We start from the raw sequence: 25,517 nt of genomic DNA, 5'->3' as shown, positions 1-25,517 counted from the left end.
GCTCATTAATGACAAAGATTAACACTGACAGAGTTTCTCCATCTCTTTGCGGTTTTACCATCATTTCCTTGCCTGTTTTTTTTTCCACCTCTCATTACCAACTTTCACTCTTCTTAACACAAATAATGGTCTGGCTTGTGGGTGTCAAATTATTTTTCAAAAACACAGGGAGATGATGTTTACAGTGACACTGATTAGGCGAGGTGAGTTGAACTGAAAAGCGTTAGCTGGATTTAACACGGGGGGTCATCAGGAGTTCCACAGTAAACACAGCAGGTTTTTAATTTACAGGTCATAGTCAGGTTTCTCCAACTGATAGAGTCAGACTACACTGACGTATCGTACATGATCAGGCAGTATTGTGCTTTTATTATATCCCCCATAGTATCTGTGTTTACATGTGAGTGGTCCTGCTGGGTCCGCCGGTCTTTTATTCACTGTGACAGACAGCAGGCTTTGCAAGATGTGTGTTACTGAAAATGAGAAGATAACAGAGCCTCTTTTTCCTCAGCTTACTTCATGGCGTCTTTACTCGTACTCCAGCAGCAACAAAAGACACTAAAGCGCTCAGCAAGAGCACCGTGTTGTACATAAAACATTTTTTAAAATTAGGGATGCTCCAGATTATTCTTATTTTAGGTTGTTCATTACTTTTTCATAAAGTTAAATAGTTATGTCTATAAGACAAATGGATTTAACATCCTGAAGACCAAGGTGACATCCTGAAATTCCTCAAAGGGATTCAGTTTACATTCAACTCATCATCATCGATCAGAAATAACCATGCATACCCCCATTGCCACGCCCTCTGTAAGCCAATTGACATGAACACAAGAACACACCGCCACACACACACACACACACACACACACACACTTAACCTCCATGCCAAATTTCAGCCTCCTAGGACAAAAACTGGCAGCAAAGGGTGGAGAATTTTTTGTGGACCAATCAATCGATGAACCGACCAATCCACGACTGACCTACCGACCTACCAAGCAAGCTACAGTGCTGCATGAGTTAAAACAATAAATCTATTTTAAAAAATTCTATAATGGCCCTGGAAGCACCAAGCTTCCACTCTTACTGTTGTAGGATGGTTTGGTGCTCAGTGAGGTTATCTCTCCATGGGAGGACTAATGCTCTGCTCCCATACTTCATAGTGTGATTGCAGCTCAAGTTGTACCTCTTAGGAGGACGTTCCACAGTTCTACAGGCTTATACAAGGTGATTTATTCATTACAGGAGACCTAAGAGGTGGTCTGTATGATGTATAGGATTGACATTCTTATAATATCTAGTCTCGCTGCATCTCTCTCCTTCACTTTTCTCTGAGTGACGTTACTCTGCCAACCTCCAACAGACTGATGCATCACATCACACTTGCCGAGCTGAGTCGCAGTCAAGTCCTATTAAAGATTTTACCATTGCAACTGACACTTGGTCTACATTAAGTGTCGCACAGAAAATGTATGACAACACCGATGATAGAGACATAAGTCTGCAGTATAGAAAAAAAGGTAAGACACCAGCATGGAAAGGATGCTGACCACAGCAGACTATGACATGTTTTTGTTGAAGCTTGCAGCACTCTTGATGCATCAATAATTTATTTAACACAAAGTTTCCGCACATAAAGTCTGTATCATGTCGAAAATGAAATAATGTCATCCTGAGATATCCAACTTATATTACTTATTGGCTGTTTTGTTATTGAATTTAAAACGCCACCTCAACTAAATTACCGATGGAGGCTACTGAATGTGCTGCAACCTTGTGTCAGCAGGATCTTTCCTATGGACACACAAACACAAACACACACACACACATGTGGCATATGTTCAGCCAATGAGTTGCATCTTATCAGTTTGGAAATGCTGCAAAACACTGCAGGGCGTACACCCACCCACGCACACACGCACACAAACACATGATGTACCTAGCTCTTTTAGCAGGGAGCCGTTCTCTGGCTTCAATCTCTCCTTTTTCTTCTCAGGACTACTCTTCCTCCTCTCCTTCCCTTTCTCCTTCACTCCATTCTGCTTCCTCTTTTCTCCCTTCTGGGTTTTCTCTGCAGGGGAGACACAGAAGATGGGCTCAGGTTAGGGGTTTAGCTGAATTAGTCAATTTAAGCTTGATTTTAGGCGTAAAGTGTCACCGAGGCTTCTTCCCTTCAGGTGGAATTTGAGTGGGAAAGGAGCATACAGCAAATATTAAAGCTGGAAATATGTAGTGCAAAACAAAACCAAAGTTTTTCAGATTATTTGTTGACATTTTAGGAAACAACATTATTTGCTAAAACACAGCTGATGTAAGCACGCCCAAATCTAATTATTGTTTTGCAAGAAAGTAAAATGTGTCTGACATTAGGATGTAAACATACAGAAGCTAATTAGACAGATAGCTGGAAGAGTAGTGAGAAGTAGAGAAAGAAAGATGGGAAAACTGTGGAGCAAAAACTCTGGTGAACTTGAATTCAAGACCTGGAGAAGTGTATTTTCAAGACATTAAATACATGCTCATTGTATGCCCCCCCCCCAATTTACTCCTTATGTTTTGTAACACAAAGCACAAAGAGCTGGTGACAACTTTAAGTCTAATTGAAAAATGTTTTCACAGGACATCATCTTAGCTGAGCACACAGTAATTCTGAAAAGCTGGCAAAGGCCCTGAGCCAATTTGTGGTTGCAGAGAGGGGAAGGTGTTATTGGCCAAATGTGACTCACCTCCTGATGAGGTTCGGGGATTGAGCCGTAGTTCATCTTCAGTGGCACATTTACCCTTCTGCTCTACCCAGATAAAACCTAAAGGCTCGGGGTGCATGTTAATGCTTGTGTTTAGTATTCTAGTTAAAGTTTGAGGGTAAGGCTGAATGATTCAAGCCCCATGTGGCCTTGATGAACGACGCCTCAGTTAACCTCAGAGTTAACACAAGAAAACAAAGACTGGTTATAAGGTTCCCGGGTATCTGTTTTTGTGGATGCACTGCACTGCATGTTCTTGTGTCTCTCTGAGGCCTAGTCCACATTGTACATGGGTATTTTTGAAAACAAGGTTTTTCCTCCATTCTCAAAAAAATTCCCATCCATACAAGCACTGCTTTGAAAATACCAAAACATAAAAACCGACAGGCGGTGAACCCTAACCCTAAACCTATGTTGGCCATTCATGCACAAAAGAAGATGTTGGAGCAGTGACTCTGTAGCACCTTCTGCATGACACCTCTGGTCTTCAACATAGTGGAGGAGTAACTGTACATGTATGTGTGAACATTTAAAAGTCTTGCTAGCAAGGTTAGCTCCAGCACTATTCTTGGCACATCCACCATTGCACGAAATGTTGCCTCATTTTTTATGCATCTCAAAGGAGATAACTATATACACTCTGACATCACGAGCCAAAAACTTCCCTCTCTACATGTCAACACTGCCTCAACATTCCCCTGATACTGCCTCTAAGACAGAGACCACGCTCTACTGCATATATACACTGTACATGTACACACAAACACATCAGCTGTGTGTTCAGATCTATGAGCATGCTGACACACACATTGTATGACAAGTAACAGAGCCCTGCAGAGCGCCTCCCTGCTGCGAGCTGTCCTCTCACTCCAGGAGACTTCGCTCTCTCCCTCCAGCTGAGAGTGTGGCAGGTAACACAACAAACACTGATATGTACACATGATCAAAGACCAAATAAGAACAACACCTGACAGTATAATACCATCTAATACACTGGTGGTGGAGTAAACACTTAGCACAGTGTTGCACTATGAATCCTGTTTAATAAGGAACTATACCATTTCTTTAAATCTAGTTCAATTTGTTAACAAACCTCTACATGTAAGTACAATGATTAAAAAAGGGCGTTTTGCTCTGTATTTCCATTTATCTGGGGTTAGCAGTGGGGGGTGATCCCATTCTGCTGACACGGGATGAATGCCACATAATTTATGATTAATTATGAATCAGTTCTACAACAGCTGTAGTTCTGAATCAGGAGTCAGGGGCATGACGAGGGAGAAAGTAGGTTAAAAAAGGTTTAAACCAAAATAAATATCAGATTTCAATAATTTAGTTATTAGAGATAATAATATTATATCATTATACTATTCTTGCATTTATATTTAACACACTTAAAGATCCCATTTCTTAGCATTTTTATTTATATCTAGGTTATAGCTTATATTATTGTATGATGCACATATTCGTACATATTTATTTCTCTATTTTCTCTCTAAATATTGTGCACTACATTGTACCAAAATGCACATATTTTGGCATACTTATGTTTTTATTTTCTATTTCTTATAATTTCTTTATATGTGTATCTAAGACCAACTTTAAAGGCGCCGTATGTAAGAATGCGGCCAAAACTGTTACTGCACTCAAATTCAAAATACTGCCGCGAGTCGTGTCCACCCCCCGTTCGAGCAAGTCTGGCTTCTCTGCTGCTAACGCTGCTGCCGGGATACAGCGGAGGAGGAGCCGGCTGCTAATGCTATGTCCCGGGACACTGCCAATGTTGCTTGACGTGCTGCTAACGTTTGTTTCTCAAAAAAATCTGTCTAGTCGATGACCCACCTGCACATGGGCTACAATGTATGATCGAAAATGAATAACAGTTGAAAGTATTCGAAATGTCCATCCCCGTCTAGCTATGATGCTAGTTAGCCAACTTTGGCTAAAGCTTACCTGTCGAGGAGAAGAGTAGCCACTTCGACATCCGATTTCAAATTCTTCTCCGCTTTCAACCGTCTCCACCATTCAAAAGCATCTCCTATATAGACCCTCGCTTTGCCTCGAGTTTTGTCTTGGCGTTTTTTGGAAATCATAACGAGGCCGTTTGGGTTTAGTCGCACCGTCAGCCATTGTAGCTCAGTCGTAACTGTAACTGATGCTGAGACTCTACTGACTGTGTGACTGGTAGTCGGCGGTGGGTGGCGCAACAGGCCACAACACAAATTCAAAACATAAACATGATGTGCGGACCTTAATTTTTTTTAAAAAATGTGAATATTCTGGCTGTGCTATTGTTGTCGGTGAGATCAGTATGTTATATGAACATTATTCCTTAGTCTCTTTGACATATAATAATGATTTTACGACTATTTGCTTTAGATTTCTTACATATAGCTCCTTTAACGTGACCCAGATTCTCTCTGGGGATCAAAAACAAATTCAAATTTTTTAATTTCAATATCAACATTAATGATCGATTAACACATAAAATAACAGTCAGAAAACAATTATAACTGATCATGACATACACTCAAACTCAACCTGCCAAATGACTTATTTACAATAATTTAATTAGGGCTGCAACTATTGATTACTTGTTTACTGTTTATTAATCTGTCAGTTATTTTTATGATTAATTGATTAATCATTTAGTCCATAAAATGTTGAAAACTGTCACAAGTTTCCAGATAACATGAAGAGTAACTGATTATTGATGAGCTCTCCATTTCACAGACACACACACACACACACACACACACACATACACAAACACACAGCATGTTAGGAAACAACAGAGACGCGTTCAGTCACACTCCACTGACTCTCACATATACAGCACAGTGACGATCTCTCTCTGCCTCCCAGTCTATGATATGGGAGGCTCTTATTGTTGGGATGTCTTGTTGTAACAGACTCCTGCTGTTTAGACAAACACAGAGTCCTGACTGCACGGCTCACTAACTCTCCTGCTGCTGTGAATCATGTTTATATGCTATATGTGTGTGTGTGCGCGTGTGTTTGTGTGTGTGTGTGCGCACGTGTGTGTGCATTGGTACAGCAGGTGGCACCTGCAGGCTTCATTACAGCTACACTGGGGTTTAGAAAAGCTCATTTTATTTGCTTATGTGTATGTGCACAGCTCAGCAGCCACTGTAGGGTGAAACAGTTGACCTACAGCAAGTTTATCAATAAGTGTTGATGGAAAAAAATACCTTAAAACAGTGCATGTGGGGCTCATTATTTTCACATTTCAAAAACTGTGTCATTAATGTGGCTTTTCAAAATAAGGGGAACACTAGAGTATACGCTATGTATCCATAATGCAAAACATTCATGTTAAAATTACAAAAGTATCACTTATTGTTGATGATTATAATGACGTGCAGCATAACAGGAAGCTCTTTTTCTTGTCACTCTCTTCATTTCATTGCCTTCTTTTAGGAGAAGCAGCTGCCCTACCTCAAAGATGACCCAGCTTAATGTAAACTGTGGTGACCAGCACAGGAGGAAGGTGTGGAAACTTTAATTACCTCCACCAAAGAGGTTATGTTTTTGGCTCAGCCCTTTTGTTGGTTTGTTTGTCAGCAGCGTGTTGGAGATACTGGCCATAGAGATGTCTGTCTTCTCTTGAATATAATGGAACTAGAAGGCACTCGGCTTGTGGTGCTCAAATAGCCAAAGATACACTCAAAAAACTCAACAGCAAAATAGACAGATAATCCCCACACCTGTTTGAGAGCAGTTTCACGAAAGATCTATTTTCTTTCAACCGAACTACAAGGTCTATGGATTATCTTGGTTATCAGGATTTGTGGAAAGCGACATTGCTGTTGAGTTGTTTTTTTTTTTTTGTTTTTTTTTTAAGCTTTAAGTACCACAAGTTGAGTGCCATCTAGTTCCATTATGTTCAAGAGAGTACAGACATCTCTATGGCCAGTATCTCCAACACACAGCAACTCACAAAAAAACAATCACACTGATAAATAGCGTTACAGAGAAGAAGAAAAATGTGTATTTTTGTTTTGGGTATGAGCTGTCCCTTTAACATTGCAAGACAGTGCACGTGGCCTTGGTGGAGGTCTGCGCTCTCAAAGTGCCCTTCCAGCCCTTCTAGTTCTAAAATTAAATCTTTCTTTTAAAAAATCTGGATATATTTCAGTGAAAATCTGTAAGCAAGACTACAGCCATGCCAACGACCCTGTGAGGCAGCAGCAGTGCTTTGAAACACTAAACACAAACTACAGCTGGCAGTTACTTAATCATAAAACAATGGACTGGACAAATTAAAATGATGACCTGATGATGGCGCTGTACAAAAAGGCAGAAGGTATTACAGTTATTACATTTTATCCTGAGGGGGACTTTAACGTCTGTACCAAATGTCATGGCAATCCATCCAATAGCTGTCGAGACATTTCACTCAAGACCACAAAATGTTAACCTCCTGGTGGATCTAGACCAGAACGTTGGATCACCAAAGCTGTCTGGATTCATTGTCTGGGGTTTCTAACATTTCATCTTAATCCATCTGATAGTTGTTGTACTATTTCAGTCTGGATCAAAGTGGTGAACCAACTGATGGACCAGTGTTGCTACCCATACAGCTATCCCGCTAGAGTGGCTGATATGAAGAGCATTTACCGTTTACTAGAAGCTTTAATATAATATTGTAGCTGCTCTGTATCATACAGTATAGATTCTTTTAAAATTGTGTGTGTGTTTGTGCGTGTGTGTGTTGGTCAGTACAGTAAATGCTTGCACTGTGTGTGTGGCTGTCATAGCCAGCAGTAGGCTGTCCTCATGCTTGCTTTAGCATGGAGGAGCAGGACATGCATGAATGGAGTTGAGAGAGACCAGAGAGAGATTTCACACTGAGATGACCATTGTGTGTGTGTGTGTGTGTGTGTGTGTGTGTGTGTGTGTGTGGGGTGTGTGTGTGTGTGTGTATGTGTGTGTGTGTGTGTGTGTGTGTGTGTGTGTGTGTGTGTGTTGAGAGTGTGACAGTGTAGTTCACCAAAAATACAATATTAAATGTTCGGAAAGGAAGAAAAGCAAAAGAAAGACGATATGTTTTTCCTTTACGTTTATGCTGGCCTAAAAAGTTCCCATTTTTGTTTTGGGATATTCATGTTTTCAAAGAGCTTGACGAGTTTCATGCTGGATCTCCATTTGAGAAATCAAATGTAAAGTGAAGTGGAACAATAAACAATGTGGAGACGTTGTGGAAACTGACAGCATGGCTGCTGATCAGGAAGATGAAATGGGATGGAATGAGGTGTTACAAGTGTGGAGGGGTTTTTATTTCCAGGTCCATGCCGGATTATTGCCTGGGTTGTTAAGGAGGATGCTCGGAAATGTCTACTCGTGAAAAGTTATGTGGAGTGAAAACTGCAGTGGCTTGTGAAAGTTATGAATGTAACAAACATGCAGTGAGCACAGGAAGGACAGTGAGGTGGGGTGCTATTTAGTTTCAAGCAAGAATCAAGTTTGTGAGATGAAAGCCTGGCAAAGTTAGCATTTTTGGCCATGTTAGTAAAGCTTGTTAGTCATGGCTTCAAAAGAGAGCCAATCTTTATTACATTTTTATCTTTCTATATGCTAATACGCTTGCAATCACACTTGTACTACTCTACTTATCACTTGTTTCATCGTTCCTAGAAGTAAAAACGGCCCTGTTTACAGGGAGGCCAGATGCAGGTTCAGCTGTGATACAACACCCCAAAACAGTGACTCAGTTTCTTTCATGAAAACGACAAAGATGTAAAATTATGGACAAATTAAAGAAAGCTCATTTCCCCTAATTACTATAGCACCTGCCACTTGCAGCTTCTCGCTTGTACAGCAGCTTCGCAATGTGTTAATCTGTACTTTAGCTGTGGCTGTGCACCAGAAAACAAAGCAAACATCCTTCCTGTCTCCAGCATTTAAGGTCTGATCAGACGTCTTTTGCAAGAACTGTAGATTAGGAAAGAAGGATGTTTGAAATACTTAATTTATACTTATTTTCTTTCAACAATAGAAAATCTTACAGTAGAGAAATTAGGGATAAGACTTGGTTTAATTTGACCAAAATTATATGAATTCTGACATGATATGCTAGTCTTGGATCTCAAACATATTCATGTGCTGATGAAAGTTGTTGGTTTGTCCACAGAGATGCTATTGTTGATGGGTATATTTACATCTTTATCAGTTTAGTTTGCTGTCTGATATGCTTTGCACTTGTGATAGTCAGAACCTAGTCTCGCCACCAGACAATCAGAGATCTCCACCTTCTGATAGTCTGGGGACACTCCTTTCTCAAGTGTGTTTAACACACCGGAGAAAACGGCCGGCAACAAAGCAACGCCTCTTGCATTTTTGAAAATGACACGCCCTCCCAGAAATGTGCGCTCCCCCTTTTCTCGTCTGCAAGGACACAAACACACAGAGAGCTTGAAAATGGATGCCGAGAGATTAAACTCCGTTTTATCAAACGTGTGCTCAGTCCACAAGATTGTGGAAATGAAGGACTTACAGCGACTTTGTTTAAAACTTTTAACGCAGTCGGACTATGTTTACGAGCACAAGAGTTCAGCGAGCCACTGAAGGACTGCCCTGCGGATTTACTATTGGTTCTGCAACGTAAGGAGTTTTTTTAAACTCTGAAATTGTATCCGCCCATCTAAACACAAAATCAGGGAGAAAGTCATCAGTCTTTAGTTAAGCAAAGCATCTAAAGACTGACTTGTGAGTCTAGTCAGAACCTAATCACATAGAGGCTGGACTGCTAGACCAGCAACTAAAACTCCTTTAGACAGCAGGTATTTCAGGACCCCAGAAACCATTTTGGGAAATTTTCTCTGCATTTCAACCAAAGGAAACAAGGACTTAATTCAGTTCCTGTCTCCATTTCTTTGCCTAGACTTTTCTTGTTCAACATTTGTTCAACAATCACAGTAGCAAAGCAATAAATTAGATTATTATTAGAATCAATATATTACACAGTTAAACACACATTGCACCGTCATTTCAAACTTAGCACTTCCTGCATCTGTTTAAAATTAAAAGTAAGGCTTTTATTGTGAAACATTTGCAGGAACTTGTTGTGGAGGATTCAGTGACTTGCAGAGTTTGTATGCGGTGCTTCAAATATAGTGCCTGCCATGTGGTGGCGCTTTTTACGTTACTACAGTAACATTTCAGCTGGCACATGAACAGCCATAGTGACTGAAATGATAGTAGCCATAGACTAATTAAAATAGCACAAGAATAGCCCCATGACATCACACACGTCATGAAAGACGAGCAGGAATGATTGGTCGTGGACCAACGTATAGTCTGTTACGTCTGTAGCCTTTCAAAGTGTGCCATGCAAGCTTCAATTGACATGAATGACGGACTGAGAGAATATTTGGGAGATGTGAGTGTAATGTGACAGTACTGTCATGTCAAAACCAAAATCTGACATGTAAATTAGTGTGAAGGTGTCAGGAGCATGACTGTATCAGACTTTTTTTGTGTTTTGGTAATGAGTGCAGGTACATCTACCAGCCATGTCTCCCCCTTTTTCCAATTTATTTCATGGCTGTTGCTGAAATTGCAGAGGCCATTAACACCAGGGGATCTTTAAGGAAGCTCCCAGAGGGAACGCTTCTTCACACAGCTCCTAAATTGTAATTTCTATCTTTTTTTCCTTGTTTTGACAGGAGGACCATCTTATCCTATGATCTCTCAGGGACCATTTTTCAACATTTTTTCCCCATTTTTTCCTAATCTGATCTCGTTCTTTTATATGTTCTACAGCTTGGAAAACTAGTCTTTGGGTTTTCAAGGACGCCTGCAGGCTCTGCTTTCCCCCTGCAGGTTGTAATCTCAGCGCAAATCCAACTATCAGCAGTGGAAACCTTTTTAAACACTTTTTTTTGTCAGATCTGTGCTTTTTTCCCTCTCTTTTGTTTTTACATTCTGCTGTTGCCTTTCTCTCCATCCCTGCAATATTATCCTCCCCTCCAAACCCCCTTCCCTCTCTTGTTTAGAAGGTGCAACAGCACCGGGGGATTCGTCTTTTTGAAGTGTGTGATTAATTTCCCCTCTTTCTAGGTGCACTGAACTGCAGCGTGTGAGTCTGTGTGTGTGTGTGTGTGTGTGTGTGTGTGTGTGTGTGTAGCCACTGTGTCCCATTTCTTACCTGAGCTCATTAGTGCAATATGAGAAAGTTTTTTTTTCGCTCTCCCCTACTGTCTTATCCTCCCTCTCTCCACCTTTTCACACTCCATTCTCTCTCATCGTCACCACTCCTGTTCCTCTCTCATCTTCCACTTTTTCTTTCATCCTATTACCTTCTTGTCCCTTCCCATCCTCCTCTTCCTCCATCCTTATTTTCTCTGTCTTCCTCACGCTCTATCACACATGCATACACACACACACTTGCTGAGAGCAGATCAGAGAGGCCAATACTAACCACTGTCAGCTTGTCACAGCTCGGTTTGAGCCAGAATGTAAATGTAGTGCACTTCCTGCATAACAATAATACTCTGTGTGTGTGTGTGTGTGTGTGTGTGTGTGTGTGCATAACATAACTGAACCCGTATTTTTCATGTGTAACAATACGTTTCCTTCAAAGACTAATACATCAGGGTTTATAATTGCTTGGAGGTTTTTTAAGTTATCATATATGAACTAATTGCTACAGAATGATACTAGATGCCATATCGTCATGCACACTTCCATGTACTTTCGGCATCATGCTTCTTTGTCTGCATGCAGGACTACAGGGATATCGCCTGCTCGCCTGTCCACCTTGCTGGTAACATGCTAGCAGTCACAAAGCATGACGAGAGCTGCCCCCGACATGACAGACAGGCAGATAAACATGACAGACAGACAGACGGACTGGCAGACAGAACGTGGAACATGACAGATTAAGAACTATGAGAGACAGACAGGCGGAGAGAGGTTTCTGGTTCTGTTTTAGGTGGGTTAGAGGAGAAAGATGTGTTTTCCACATGGAAACAAGCCCAGAGGGAGATGAGGGGAGGAAGGATAGTGTTGCTAGTGCATGGAGAGCTCAGGGTATCTGCTGGCTTCTGAAAATCTGATTTTACAGTTGTAAAATGTTTCTGTGCTGCCTGGAATTGGATGTCAGACCTGTTTTAAATGCCAAAGAAAATAAAACATTGCCAAAACGTTTTTTACATCACATACTGTGAGACTGAGAATGTTTTGAGCACGCTTAGTGTTCTGAGACATGATACCCATCATGCACTTCTTATTGTTTTACATCTGTTCTGCATTGAGATAAGAGAAAATATGCATCAGGCTCTAAGTCAATATGACCACCTGGAGAGCAAGTCAAAAGTGACTCACCACTGACATTCAGTTTTAATTTTAGCCTGCCCTCACCCCAAAAACAGCCACATAGATCATCTGTGAATGCAGCTTATTATGACTCATGTTAAAATTTATGGTTAGCCATAACCTCCAGTGGCCGTAGTTATGACAGGAGTAAAGGAGGAAGTCAGCTAACGTAGTATAAACGGTCAGGGTGGTGGATGGGTCAAACAAACTTAGGACTTTCACCAAGGAGACTGCTGTTTATGTCCCATATGAAACCATTAGTTAACATATCAAACGTATTATTTTAACCCACACCACGATCTTTTTCCTTAACCATGTAGTTTTGACTGCATTAACTTTTAAAACTATGACTGCTGGTATGTACGCCAGCAGTCTGAATGTCGTTTTGGGACGACAGTGATTAGCAAGTAGCACTGGGTATTGGTACTCCACATCTTTAAAGTATCCACTGAAATAACTCAGCGCTAAGTAGTATTGAAACATGTCCAGTCAAACAATATCTGCATTGGATCCTTTTTGCGCCTGGGGTCGGACTGTCCCGACTCCCCTTCAAATCAGAAAACTTTCTGTTGCTGCCGTCTCCCTAGTCTCTCATTGTGGCAAATGGTCAGTTCAAAGTCTCACAGAGCAGCAATCGCTATCACAGAGCTGTTAAACAGTCTCAACAAACTAAGACACCAAAAGAGCTCGACTCGTTAAAGCCGTTAACAATCATCAGATAACGTTAGCCATTTAGTGCTAACCATTACGCCGGATTTCCACTGGATGCTTGTCTGTTGCGGAACGGCAGCACTGGTTATCCCCTGCGTGCTCCGCCGTCCGTCAACACCCACCGGCTGCGTTTGCTGTGCAGAGCAGTGCAGCTACGCCAGAAGACATCTCGGTGCACTGCCATGATTAACATCTCCTCGTCCATGGTGTTAACATGGTGAAATGACGTCTGAAACCCTCTGACCTGTTGACTTCAGGCCTGCTTCCGCCCATTATGTAGTTTTCAAGGTGTAGTGCAGGGAAATATGATCCGCTGTGAACACTGTGTATTTTGTTTTGAAAATTAACCGGATGTTTTATTGTGTTTCTGTGCACGACTTCCTGCCCCACACGATCTGCTCTGTGCTGAATTGCTGCGTTGTGCTCCGGCGTCCGGCAAAAATAAAAGTCCTGCGTATCTGTTGCGGAGGGCTCCGGAGTGCCGGAGCTGTGACGGAGCCGGAACGCAGCACAGCCGCAGCCGGTGGAAACACACACATTGACTAGAATTGAATCCTATCGGCTCTGCTGCCGTGCCGGAGCGCAGACGCAACCAACACGCATCTGGTGGAAATAGGCCGTTATCCCTGTCACTGTGTGCATGTAGCTGAAATAACTTTCACGACTGTCCCCAGCATGGAGCTCACACTCCTGCAGCAGCAGCAGCTACAACCCATACAGTCTGTGGTGTGGTGAAGTCAAGCGGGGTGTTTTTGGTGCAGTTCAGTGTGCCAAGATGCCACCGAAACATTTGAAAGTATAGCTATACTACACGCTACTCTATTCTGGTTCTATTCTGGTTATCAAATTAAGCACTCTTTTGGTATTAGTATCACTTTAAGGGTACTGGTACTGATACAGGTATCAGAATATTTTAAACTTGGCAAGTGACCCATTCTGTATGAGGATATGTTGTTATATTTTATGTAGCATGTACAGCCTTCCCACCCTGCTTTGACCAATAAAACTATCTAAACACAATTTGGTTGTAGTGCTGTCTGCAACACTGTAACTTTTGTCCAAGTTTTCAGTTTCTGCCAGTGTCACAAAATCAGTTTGCATGGCCAGAAGGACAAAAGGAGAACAAACTGATGACAACTGCTGGGCTGACTGAAGGAGAGAGGAGAGAGGAGGAGAGAGAAAGAGGACACCACAAATGAGAGAAAAAGAAAGAAAACAGATGGAGGGGAAAATAAATTAAAGAGGAGGCTGATGAGAAATGGAGAGTGGAAAATAAGAGAGAAAGATAAAAGAGGCAGAGAAAAGAGGTAGATACAAGGTGAGGGACACTACAAATCATTATAGCCGACAACCTCATCCTTCACTCTCTGGTGCTCTCTCTCTCTCTCTCTCTCTCTCACACACACACACACACACACAAACTATCCTCTCTAATCTAACTCCTGTGGCAGTGAGAATAGATATGGCTGTTTAGTGCCAGCAGCACAGCTCCCGGTACCTGATGGCAGCAATCTGCTGAGTCAGCAGCTCTGCTCTGCATGTGTGTGTGTGTGTGTGTGTGTGTGTGTGTGTGTGTGTGTGGTAGTGAGGGACACAGACGGAGTTAGAGAGAGAGTGAAAGTGTTTGTAAGATTTAGCGGAGTGCATAGATGTGTGTGTGTGTGTGTGTGTGTGTGTGTATGCAGCCTACCTCGGGGAATGATGAGCGCTGCAAATTGAGCATTCTAACCACACACACACACACACACACACACACACACACACACACAGCCACAGGGGCAAGCTGACAAGAGTTCACTATCATTACCATGCCAGCGAGACGTAACTGGCATTACCATGACAACAAGCTCTCACCGTCATCGCCATGCCAGCTGCAGGTCACGACTACAAGAACTAATAGGGCTCCTTAAACATTATCCAAAGGCAAATACAGGTCACTATCATCCCATGACATCTACACTATACCATCATCTGTGTAACCAGGGTTCACCATCATCACCATAACAACAACAGCTCAGAAGTCTGGTAGCCAATGAGAAACTGATAAACTTAAAATCTGTGTTTTATTCAGCTTGAACCTTTATTTAATGATCAAGATGAGAAGGTTGTTCACTCTCACTTTATTCAGCTGATATATATCTCTAAGATAAGCTTCTTCCTTTCTACTGACGACCTCAAGGAAGCTGTTAGAGCTTTTATCTCTTCTAGAGTCCAGGAATTTCATTATTAGTATCGTTGACTTTTCTCTCATGTTAAGATTGCTGCTAGTGTTTTTTTTCTACTTTTTAAAGACTACAGGCTACATTGTGTGATCTTCTAAATTTGTTTACAATTGAAGGAGCTTACTATTACATTTGTCTTCATATTTGAAGTACTCATTGACCTTAATTTGTTTGCATTTGTGTAGCTGGAGACCTCTGATTGGAGGCTTTTTCCTGGGTGAGAGTCTACAGCATAAAGCATATATGTGTGCGCTGTTTGTCTATTTTAGGCGTTGAAGGTCTGAGTACCAAAATAAAATGAACCGATAACTATTTTTCATCGCACCAGCTTTTGATGCTCTACACTGGCTCACAATCTGTTTTAGTATTGATTTTAAGATTTTGTTCTTAACTTTAAGAGCCTCTGGTAATACTGCTGAGCCACTGACCCCATGTCCCCATGTACACCAGAGCCTGGCTTCAGATGAAGTCTGACTACAGTAGATGTACCAATTCTAGATTGGTGTCAAAAGGTGAGGAGTCCCAAGGCTCTGGATTGGTCAAACCAATGGACAACTATCAGTTATCACAGTAACTTTATTTAAATCCCATTTGAAAAGCTATCTCACTGTCTACATATCATTTAAGTTGAGGCATCACTGACTGTCTTTTTGCCCCTGTTTAATCTCAGCTGTGTACAGTTGTTTCAATAAATATGTACATCTTTTATCTTACAAACAATTTGTGATGCTGGTTAAGGTTATCAAAAGTACCAATACTTCAAAACTGTCTCAATACCATGGGTTTTAAAGGATACGTTCTCCATCAAGTATACATTTGAAAGTACTGAAATTACTAAAACTATATATCTTACTATATAATGACGAAAACTCTGTCTGTGTGTCTTTTCCACGTTTTTCTCCTCACTGACTTGGTCAATCCATGTGAAATTTGCCACAGTGGTAGAGGGTCATGGGAGGATATGAATGAAGCAATATTACATCAATTGGCCAAAGGGGGGCGCTATAGCAACCAATTGAAATTGCAAACTTTGAATGGGCATATCTCATGCCCCGTATGTCATGGAGACATGAAACTTTGCACAGAGATGCCTCTCCTCATGAGGAACAAATCTGCCTCAAGAACCCATAACTTCCGGTTATATTGATTGTCCACCATTTTGAATTTTTTGAAAAACACTTCAAATGGATCTCTTCCTAGGAAGTTTGAGCGATCTGCATGAAACTGGGTGAACATAATCTAGGGACCAATATCTAAAGTTCCCTCTTGGCAAAAGTTGGAAAACTTACTAAAACTGAGCTTCTATAAGGCAATAAATACTGCGGAGGGCGTGGCTCATCACATAAAGGTGTATAACATCTCAAGGGTTTCACCCACCACCACGCAACTTTGTAGTCATATGACCACACATAATCTGAGGGGACCCCTCCATTATTAACCCCATCAAACAAAATGGGGGCGCTAGAGAGCTAATTTGTTATCTAGGCCTAACCGCCATATGGATTTTTACTAAACTTGGTAGATATGTAGAACAGGACGCCTCAAGGTGACTGGAGAAATTTAACTCTAATTGGCAACTGGGTGGCGCTATAACAACAGAAAAATGCTTAAAAATGGCTAAAATGTGACCGATCGCTGTGGCTCCCCCTGTGGACCACTGTTTTGTTTTTTTTTCTCCAAATTTTTGGTATGACTAAGTCATGGTATGGTATGCTGTACATAATCACAGAAACTGTCAGTCTGTCATTCTGTCAGTCAGTCAGTCATTCTGTTTGTCCCACGTTTTTCAAAAACTCTGAATACATTGCTCTTTTTAATGGGTTCAGTTGACTATTTAATCTGCAATTTCCTATGACCTGTGTCCCAAACACACACCATGTGAAACTGTACGTGGGCAACATCCAATAACATTTTCAACCAAGGCACAGATGAAACAACAGGGAAGGACCTAATCCATGTGACTAGAGGCGTGTTGTCAGTGACTTTTTTGTACATGCACTATGTGCAGGTTGTTATTAAAAGACAGAGGAAAGAAATAATCCTATTTTGTATGCCAAGGATGTTATTTTCATCCTGCCATGGTATTAAAAGATTATCTTTTTTTTCCTTCACTATTGCATCAAAATTTAAAATTCTGGTATTGTAATAACCCTAACACTGTTAGGAAGATGCTACATATACAAATAATGTTTTACTTATTACTAGGGCTGTTAAACGATTAATTTTTTAATCAAGATTAATTGCTGAATGTCAACAGTTTACTGTGATTAATCGCAGGTTTAAAATTCCATTATTTTGCCTTTCCAAAACAGCTTTGAGTACAAGAGTGTTTTGATTGACAATCAAATTAATGCAGAGAAATATACTTTATTATCTCGATTTTTATTTATTTATTTATTTTAAATCAGTGCTGCACTGCTATAACAGTGTGGTCAAAGAGACAAAATAGCAGCATGCAATTAACCCTCCAAGACCCGCATACTGGAGACCCATTTTTGTCTTTTTTTAGGGGGGGCAGGGGATATTTTGGGGGAGATAGCAGGTCAACAGTATAGGCTACATAGAAGTAGCATATACCACCTGAAAGCTGGAAACCTGAAGATTAATTTTAGATGCAGCTCAGCACTGTGTGTCAGGTTTTTCCTAGTCAAAAATATGTAAAAAATATTACCTGATAAAAAGTGCACATTGTGTGCCAAAAACTGTATGGGTCTAACATAAAGTAGACATGTAAAAGACAAATTTCAACTAAGACAAGTGATATAAAAATGGATACTAAGATTATAAATTTCTTTTTGAGCAGATATTTAGCCGACACAGCAGCATCAACTCAACCTGCCAGCTTCGTCCTTCTTGTTCTCCGTCACAGAGCAGCTGGATGAAATGCACCGAGGTCAGTCATCTGTGCAGAGTGGATAGGAAATCGAGCTCCATTTATGTGGATGGTGTGTGTCACAATATCTGGCTGAACTATTATTCCAGTGTTCTTTGCCGTGCAGGTGTCAAGTGTGGCCTACTGTGCAAAAATGATGACAGGCCATTTTCAAAAACTGTCCACCCACCACACTCAGTCAACGAGGGGTTGGATGTAACCGTTCTGCACTTGAGCTTTCCAAATTGTACTTTTTATTTTTTTTGGGAGGGTGGACAGAGTGTGTGTTGGCGGCCTTGGCTGTAGTGCTAGAGTGCGTGAAAGGTAACAGGTTTTTACAGTGGCGTGGTTGGAATTAGGAAAAATCACCACAGACACAGTCGTGTTTTCTCTCTCTCTCTCTTACCTCCAGCAATGTCCTCTTCCAGTAGTTGTATCTGCAGGTGGAAAATCTTCTCCTGGAGGTCGCAAAGGGTGTGTTTCATTTTCTCCCTCCGCGTCACCATGTAGCAAAGGTTACGCACCTGAAACACAAGATATGGCTGTTACAAACACAGGCAGCATGTTGCATCTTCATCATCGTGATTCAGCGCAGGGACATGAACCTGACAGGGAGGATGACAGACGCATAAATATTATGACTAGCGTATGTGTGAATACAAATACATACAGACATACATTGTGTTCAGGACACTTCACAGCTTTACAGACTTTTTTAGGCACTTTCAGCTCATTATTTTGGCTTTATGGCACATGTCAGGTTTTTTTCTTGAACAGTGGGCTCTGCAATCCCATTTCTAGCAGCTGTTTTTAGCAAAAAACAACAACACTGTACCAACCTGCCCACCACCAAACAACAGATGCACCAACTCAGTAACATGCTGGTGAAGAAAGTGGCATATCTAGCATATTTTTGTCAGGAGGTTGTGACCAAAACAAAGCTAAAAGAACAAAGAAAGTAGTATATATTGGCAATAAATAAATACACAGGCAATTGTCTGCCAAAATATTATTAAAAAAAACATATAATGCAATTAAAAATATGTCAGAAGTGTTTGTTTTTCAGCCTGTTCTGCTACTTTGTAGTGGCTAAAAAAAAAAAAACTCTAACAAATAAAGATCAGTGCAATAACATATACCATCTGAGGTTTATGTGCATCCAGTAATGAGACGGTAAGAGGTAAAAATCAAGAGGCGACTTCCTGTTTCCTGCCAGTAAACTGAATCACAGACTCCTCATCCACTCAGATCCAGACTCCAGCTGAGCCCTCCTGCTCCTCCATATTGTCAAATTACTATCATATGGCCCTATAAGCGGTATATAAGTGTGTATGTGAGTGGATAGAGAGCATTGAGCTGGGAGATGAATGTGTGCATGTTTATGTTTAGCACATATGGATGTTCAAAGAAAAGCTGTGGTTGTAAATGTGCGTGTTACTATTTTAAATTGGCAACACATAAGAGAGAGGGAGACAGAGGGAGAAGACAGCGAGTATGGAGGCTGAGACTAATGGAAAGACAGAAATGTATGGAGAAAGACAGGTAGGGAGAGAGACAGACAGTGAAAAGGGCTGAGTAGACAGGTTCTGGCACGGTTCCCTGGCAGCTGTAGTTGTTAAATGCTAACAAATAATTTTATCTACGGATAAAAGAGAGATTACAGAGAGTAGGTATCAGTGTTAGCTGAGAGTTTGGACAGAAAACTCCAGAAAAGGGGAGAGACGTTTTCACATGCAGTCATAAATTAACCCCACCTTGTTCACTTCAATGAACTTTGACCTACAACGGCATAAGTCTCTCCAGTGTCAAGGAGTGATGTTGACAGTTTATATACATGTTTATATAAAATAACTACACGGCTAAATACTACAAGATGTAGGAGGAATGCTTAAGGCTGGTTAGGCTGTGTTCGACCGCGTTGGTAAGTGTAGCTCTTCCAAATGGCCACACCCAAAGGCGGGTTGCAAAGCTGACTCTCCTACCCAGGGGCAAGACCCAACGGTCAGTTTAAATATGGGGATAACTGCACACACTTTCAGACAATCTTTCCCCAAAGCATTCATAATGTTGCACTTGGTTGCATGCATGAAAATTGACAGAAATAGTTACGCAAAGAAAACCAAAAACAGACAGCTTCAGAGGTTTAAATCCTGCGTACTTTCTATGGATTAAATGGTAACCAGTTTCACAATAAACCACGGTAAAATTCCCAATGATTAGTATTACTAATTCAGTTTTTATCATCATTAAAACTGTGCTTTGTTACCGTGCTTGAAGAACGTACAGTAAATACAGTCCAGCATCAACCGAAGTGAGCAACAGTCTTCCAGATGCACGCGCAGCATTCAGCGTTTGGTTTGTTAGATTAGATTTTGCACAGATTCAAGTGAACAGATGATTTTTCATTGAATATAAAACTTGGTAAAATGATATCATGAGAATATTTTCGGCATATTTTAACAGTGTTGTGATAATAGTGATAATGGTGATCATTTTGAGTGCCAGAATCAAGATTTGAAATTTTAAGAATGTTTTATCTCTGGTACTTTTTCACCTCTACACATCTGGTCAATCGCTGCATGAAGTGGCAATGAAGGGCCGATTGTTGGTTTTGGAAAGTTAGTAGTTTAAGAAGTTTAGAAACTTCAGCTTCAACTGTCAGAATACCAATTTCTTTAAAATTGTCATTCATTTTCCGTAACCACTTATCCTGACATGAGGCCTGTTTCCACCGCAGGAACTTAAGGGTAATTTTACGGGGCTGGGGCTGTTGGTGCGTGTCTCCACCGCAGAAACCACCCCCGAAGGACAGAGTTCCAGAACTTTTACAGGGGCTAAACAAATCCCTGCCTCGGAGTAGGTACTCAGAACGGCCCCAAAAACCTCCTGGCTGGGGCTTGGGGTTTACTTGGTGCTGATTGGATACACTCAAGGTGTGATGTGACGTCAACAGAAAGCGTCAAAATAGCCGGCATTTTTAAAATTCAGCAGACGAGGGTTAGCTCGTTCATAGCTTCATAGCCATGTAAACGAAGAGACACGCCAGAACCCCAGCAACCACCTCAGCTCCTTCCATGTTGATAATTGTCTTATGTCTGCTTTCTTCTTACTTCTGCTTCTTCTTCTTTGTTGTTGTTCTTCTTTGTTTGTTTCTGTGCCATGTTGCCCTGGTCAAAATGGTCGCGCAATGATTACGTCACATCCAGAGCCCGGTAACTTTACAGGAACCTTCCTCCTACTCCACCCTCTCAGTGGAGACACGGCGGTTGAGAGGGCCGAGCGAGAGGATGTTCCTGTAAAGTTCCTGCCCCCCAAATAGTACCAGGAACTTCTTGCGTGGAAACGGGCCTATTGGGCAAGAAGTGGGGTACACCCCAGACTATCACAGGGCTGACACATAGAGAAAGACAACCTTTCACACTCACATTCACACCTACGGACAATTTAGAGCCACCAATTAACCTGCATGTCTTTGGATTGTTGGAGGAAGACCCACGCTGACACTGGGAGAACATGCAAACTCCACTTTATAATCCTACTCATACTAATTTGTTCCCCACAAGGAAAGCCAATTCCTGGCCAATTTTGGTCTCACCCTGCCACCAAACAGGGTGCTACGACAAGGTGTTGTTTGCGAATGACAGTTACTGATCTTATTTATCGGTAGTCATATACACTAGGGGGTGGCTGTTTAACTTTAGAGCTTGTGTCATTTCAGTGGTTTAGCTTATGTATACTGAGAGTAATGGAAGACACAGAAACACACACATGGCACTAAATGTACAACTTGTAGTTTCACTGTTCTGTAAATGTTTTACAGCGCTATGTAAACAACAGTAAAGGTTTATAGCTGTTTAATGTCCTCATAGGTGCTGTTGTGTGCTGGGCTCAAAGCAAACAGCTTTACGAGCTCTTACAGACACTGATATTCATGTACAAGACAAATAATTGATCATCTCAGTTTATGTACAGAACATGCTGTTGTTTTGGGGTTATATACTGCACATACAGAACTATCCAACACAGGCATGACAACAAAGTAACTGCAGAGAGAAGGAGGCAGGGAGGGAAACTAATTGGGTCCAAGCCAGAGCACTTGAATCCCAAACTAACAAGCCAGAAACGGGATTTCTGCCTCTCACAACGGTAAATCAGTAATCATATGTCTCTAACCACATCTCTGTCTGTGTGTGTGTGTGTGTGTGTGTGTGTGTGTGTGTGTGTGTGTGTGTGAGCCTGAAGACTTTCCATGGTGCTAATGGGACGGGACAAGACAGACTGTGTGTGTGTGTGTGTGTGTGTGTGTGTGTGTGTGTGTGTGTGTGTGTGTGTGTGTGGAGTGTAGGAGGCACAGATTCAGGTTTTAAAGAAGCAGAACAAACAAGGGAATACAGATATACTGTAAACACATATATCGGAACAATATTACACCGGTGAGAACACAACACACAACAACATCATGGAATGGAGCTACGTGTAGTAGCAGGTGTGTGTGTGTGTGTGTGTGTGTGTGTGTGGGTCAGTAAGGAGTCATAAGGGGGAGAAAACCGTTGTATGAGTTTGCATTCATTATAAAGAAACAGAATTGGTTTAGTTGTTTACTTAAGCAGTAGGTGTGTGTGTCTGTGTGCGTGTGTGTGTGTACTGGCAGTCCAGCAGGCCAATTGTTTATCTGTTGGTCTTGATGGATTCGTCAGCCTGGCCTATCTGACCCATTCCATCCCTGTTAGAGCGCTGCAGATAAAAATAGCTGCTCAACTGGGACACAATGTGCAGAGCCTGGCTTTGATTAGGACACTGTGTGTGTGTGAGTGTGTGCGTGTACCGTTTTCAAAAACAACTACCTCTGCCTGGACACATGACAGAGGAGTGGACAGCAGGTTGGGAGGTAAAGATGAGGAAGAGCGATGAGAGGGGAGTCTGGAGTAAAACCACTCTGTTGAACCTCTCTGGTTTTATTTACTTTCTTTCTCTCTCTCTCTCTCTCTCTCTCTCTCTCTCTCTCTCTCTCTCTCACCCTCACACTTCTCTCACTGCCTCTCACTTTCTCCCCCAAACTCCAGAGATCAGGGCCAACTGTCTTAAGCACTTATTTCAGTAATCTGAAAATGAACCAAACCAACATAATTGTAAAAATTAGAACATGGAGATGAAACATGAATATTAAATGTCATTAAGTGGCTTTCCATAACGTACATGGGTTGCAGTTTTTTAGCTTAAATACAACCTAAAAATACTGCATGTAAGCTCAAAAACCTCAAATAAAATAAAGTATTGTTGCTTTGTTGCAAAAACATTCGATGCAAGCACAAGTCCTGGGGGGCGTGAGATGTCGAAGGCCGACAATGTGTGTCAAAATATAAAAGAAAAAGTAGAATAACATGCTTTTAGAGGGGTGTTTTCAACACTCAGAATTTCATTTTTCAATTGTGTTGATTTTCTTTTCAAAGCTGCTGCACATATCTGACATTGCAAAAAAAAAAAGTCAGTGCTGAGAATAAGTTTTGTGCTGAACTTTATTCTTAACTGGAATTTTTTTTAAGTGTCAACACCTGTCTTCAAGCCAAATCTGTTTTGTACTGAAGCCATGAAAAGCAAGTGAGAATATTTTTTTCCACAGTTGGGGGGTAAAAACTTTATCATCAGACAAAAGCATCTCACTTGCCTCTCAGCACTTTCACAGAGAAGTGTCCTGAATTGAATTTGTTTTTCCTTTGACACAAACAGCCTCTGACCTTTTCTCTCTTCTGTTAGAGGCTCCTGTCCTTCACCGGCTCTCCTCTTTGTCATTATTTCCTCCACAATTCAATCCTCCATCCTCCTACTTGAACTGTAACATATTATCCCAACAACTCATCTGGACCTCCGTCTGGCTTTTTATTCCTCTAAAACTCCATCAGTCTTCGTCTCGTCTCAACCTGAGTCTATTCATTCAGCCTCAACATCAATCCGTCTCTGAATCAGCAAACACAGTATCATCCCTGTCCCACTTACAAATCTAAAAACGTGTCAGGGGGTTAAATTAGTTTAAATAAAATATTCCACACCTGTCTACACTGGGGAGGTTTTACCAAAGGTGATACAATGAGTCTTCTGGTGGATATGAAGTCATCAAAGATCACAAAGTCTCATGTATTTTCAACAAAAGCCTTTGAGAGTCTCAGTTACACACATCTCTCTGACAGAGAGCCAATGAAATCAGACCATAACATTACTTTTGCGTCAGGACGGAGGAGCAGATTAGATTTCATTGTTTTCCTTCTGATAAAGAGAGATGTTATTGAGGCTGCGGTTTAAAAAAGCATCAATATTTTTACAAGTTTGATAATCAGGAGGGACTATTTGTCTCTGGATATCTGGCAATAACAACATGCCTTTTTTATGCTGAGGAGGTTTCAGAGATTGGTCGCGAATATAATGTTTATGCACTGAAGGTGAGGAAATGACCGCAGGGACAATTTCCCCAACGATATTGTGAAAATCAGCCAGCGAGGAACGATTATGCTCATAGAAATTGTATAAACGTGAAATATGTCATTAATCCATTTCAAATGTCTGTTTTCATGACAGTCAGGTGAGATGTCATTTGTTGCACCGTCTGGTCATGACAAAGTCAATATGACATATTTGCGGACACTGGACGTTCATTAATTTGGCCATTGTAAATTAAACTCGACAGGTAATTTGCTTTTATGGCAGGCGAGCCAAAGAGGTGATTTAAAACACTGGATGAGACAGAAGTAATAAAGTAACATCAATCCTTCAGTGCAGTGTGCAATGTTTAAAATACCATGATGACACACATTTTTTTGGGAAATGCTTGAAACCAGTAAATAGCATTCCTCCTTTTTCCCCTCTAACCATCCATCTTCTACTCCTCGTACTGCTTCATCCATCCTCCATCCTGCCTTAATCCCTCGACGACTGAGCCCACCTCCTCTATCTCATCCATCCATGACACGACAGGCCGGAGATAATCAGCATTACAAGTGTATTAACTGTGCTGAGCAAAGCCAACGCCTTTCATACCACACCGTCCATACCCCTGTGTCTCTGTCTCTCTAACCTTCATACTGTAAGGTTCTCTCACCCCCTCTGTCTCTGTCAGTGTTATCACCTCTCTCTGCACTCGTCGTGTCTCTCCTGTCCTTACTGTAATGCACACACACGAACAATCGTACACAAATTATACACACAAATTTTCACAATCACTTGCTGACTGTTTATCTTTCACTCACACTCCCTCCTTCTCCGTCACACACACATACACACACACAGCGCGGTCAGCAGAGCCCTGGCTGTCATCAGCCACTAATTACTTCAACAGGTGTCTAGCAGGAGGACACCATGCCCTTTGTATGTGTGTGTGAGTGTGTGTGTGTGACACAGAGATGGAGTAATCGGGTCATTTTCCATCAAAAATGTTCACGCATTTTAAGCACATTTTCGAAAGGTCAGCAATGGAAATTATCTACTGAAGCCCAGGTGATACAGGACTAAAATATGATATTTGGTTAATTTATAAACACACATTTGACTATTTGAGATATGTGTTCAAAGTGGAAATGGATAACGCATCTCCAAGTGGTATAATTATTCAGGATTCAGACATCAGGATTGTTTTCTGTT

General features: G+C 41.3%; 1 protein-coding gene across 4 annotated transcripts in view; it reads right to left on the bottom strand.

Annotated features, from left to right (window-relative positions):
• The window catches only part of jade2 (jade family PHD finger 2), a 257,626-nt gene that overhangs the window by 21,648 nt on the left and 210,461 nt on the right, over nt 1–25,517 (bottom strand). For 2 of the 4 annotated variants that reach the window (XM_078172612.1, XM_033640720.2), the window contains exons 11-12: nt 18,295–18,412; nt 1,940–2,071 (exon numbers count right to left, since the gene is read on the bottom strand). In XM_078172612.1, the coding sequence (XP_078028738.1) occupies nt 1,940–2,071; nt 18,295–18,412 (250 nt within the window). The remainder of the gene's footprint in view (nt 1–1,939; nt 2,072–18,294; nt 18,413–25,517) is intronic. The other 2 variants (XM_078172613.1, XM_078172614.1) reach the window with 1 other exon arrangement.

The sequence above is a fragment of the Epinephelus lanceolatus genome, chromosome 11, assembly GCF_041903045.1.
Source record: "Epinephelus lanceolatus isolate andai-2023 chromosome 11, ASM4190304v1, whole genome shotgun sequence".
Taxonomy (NCBI): domain Eukaryota; kingdom Metazoa; phylum Chordata; class Actinopteri; order Perciformes; family Serranidae; genus Epinephelus; species Epinephelus lanceolatus.
This window is presented reverse-complemented; position numbering and strand designations above follow the sequence as displayed.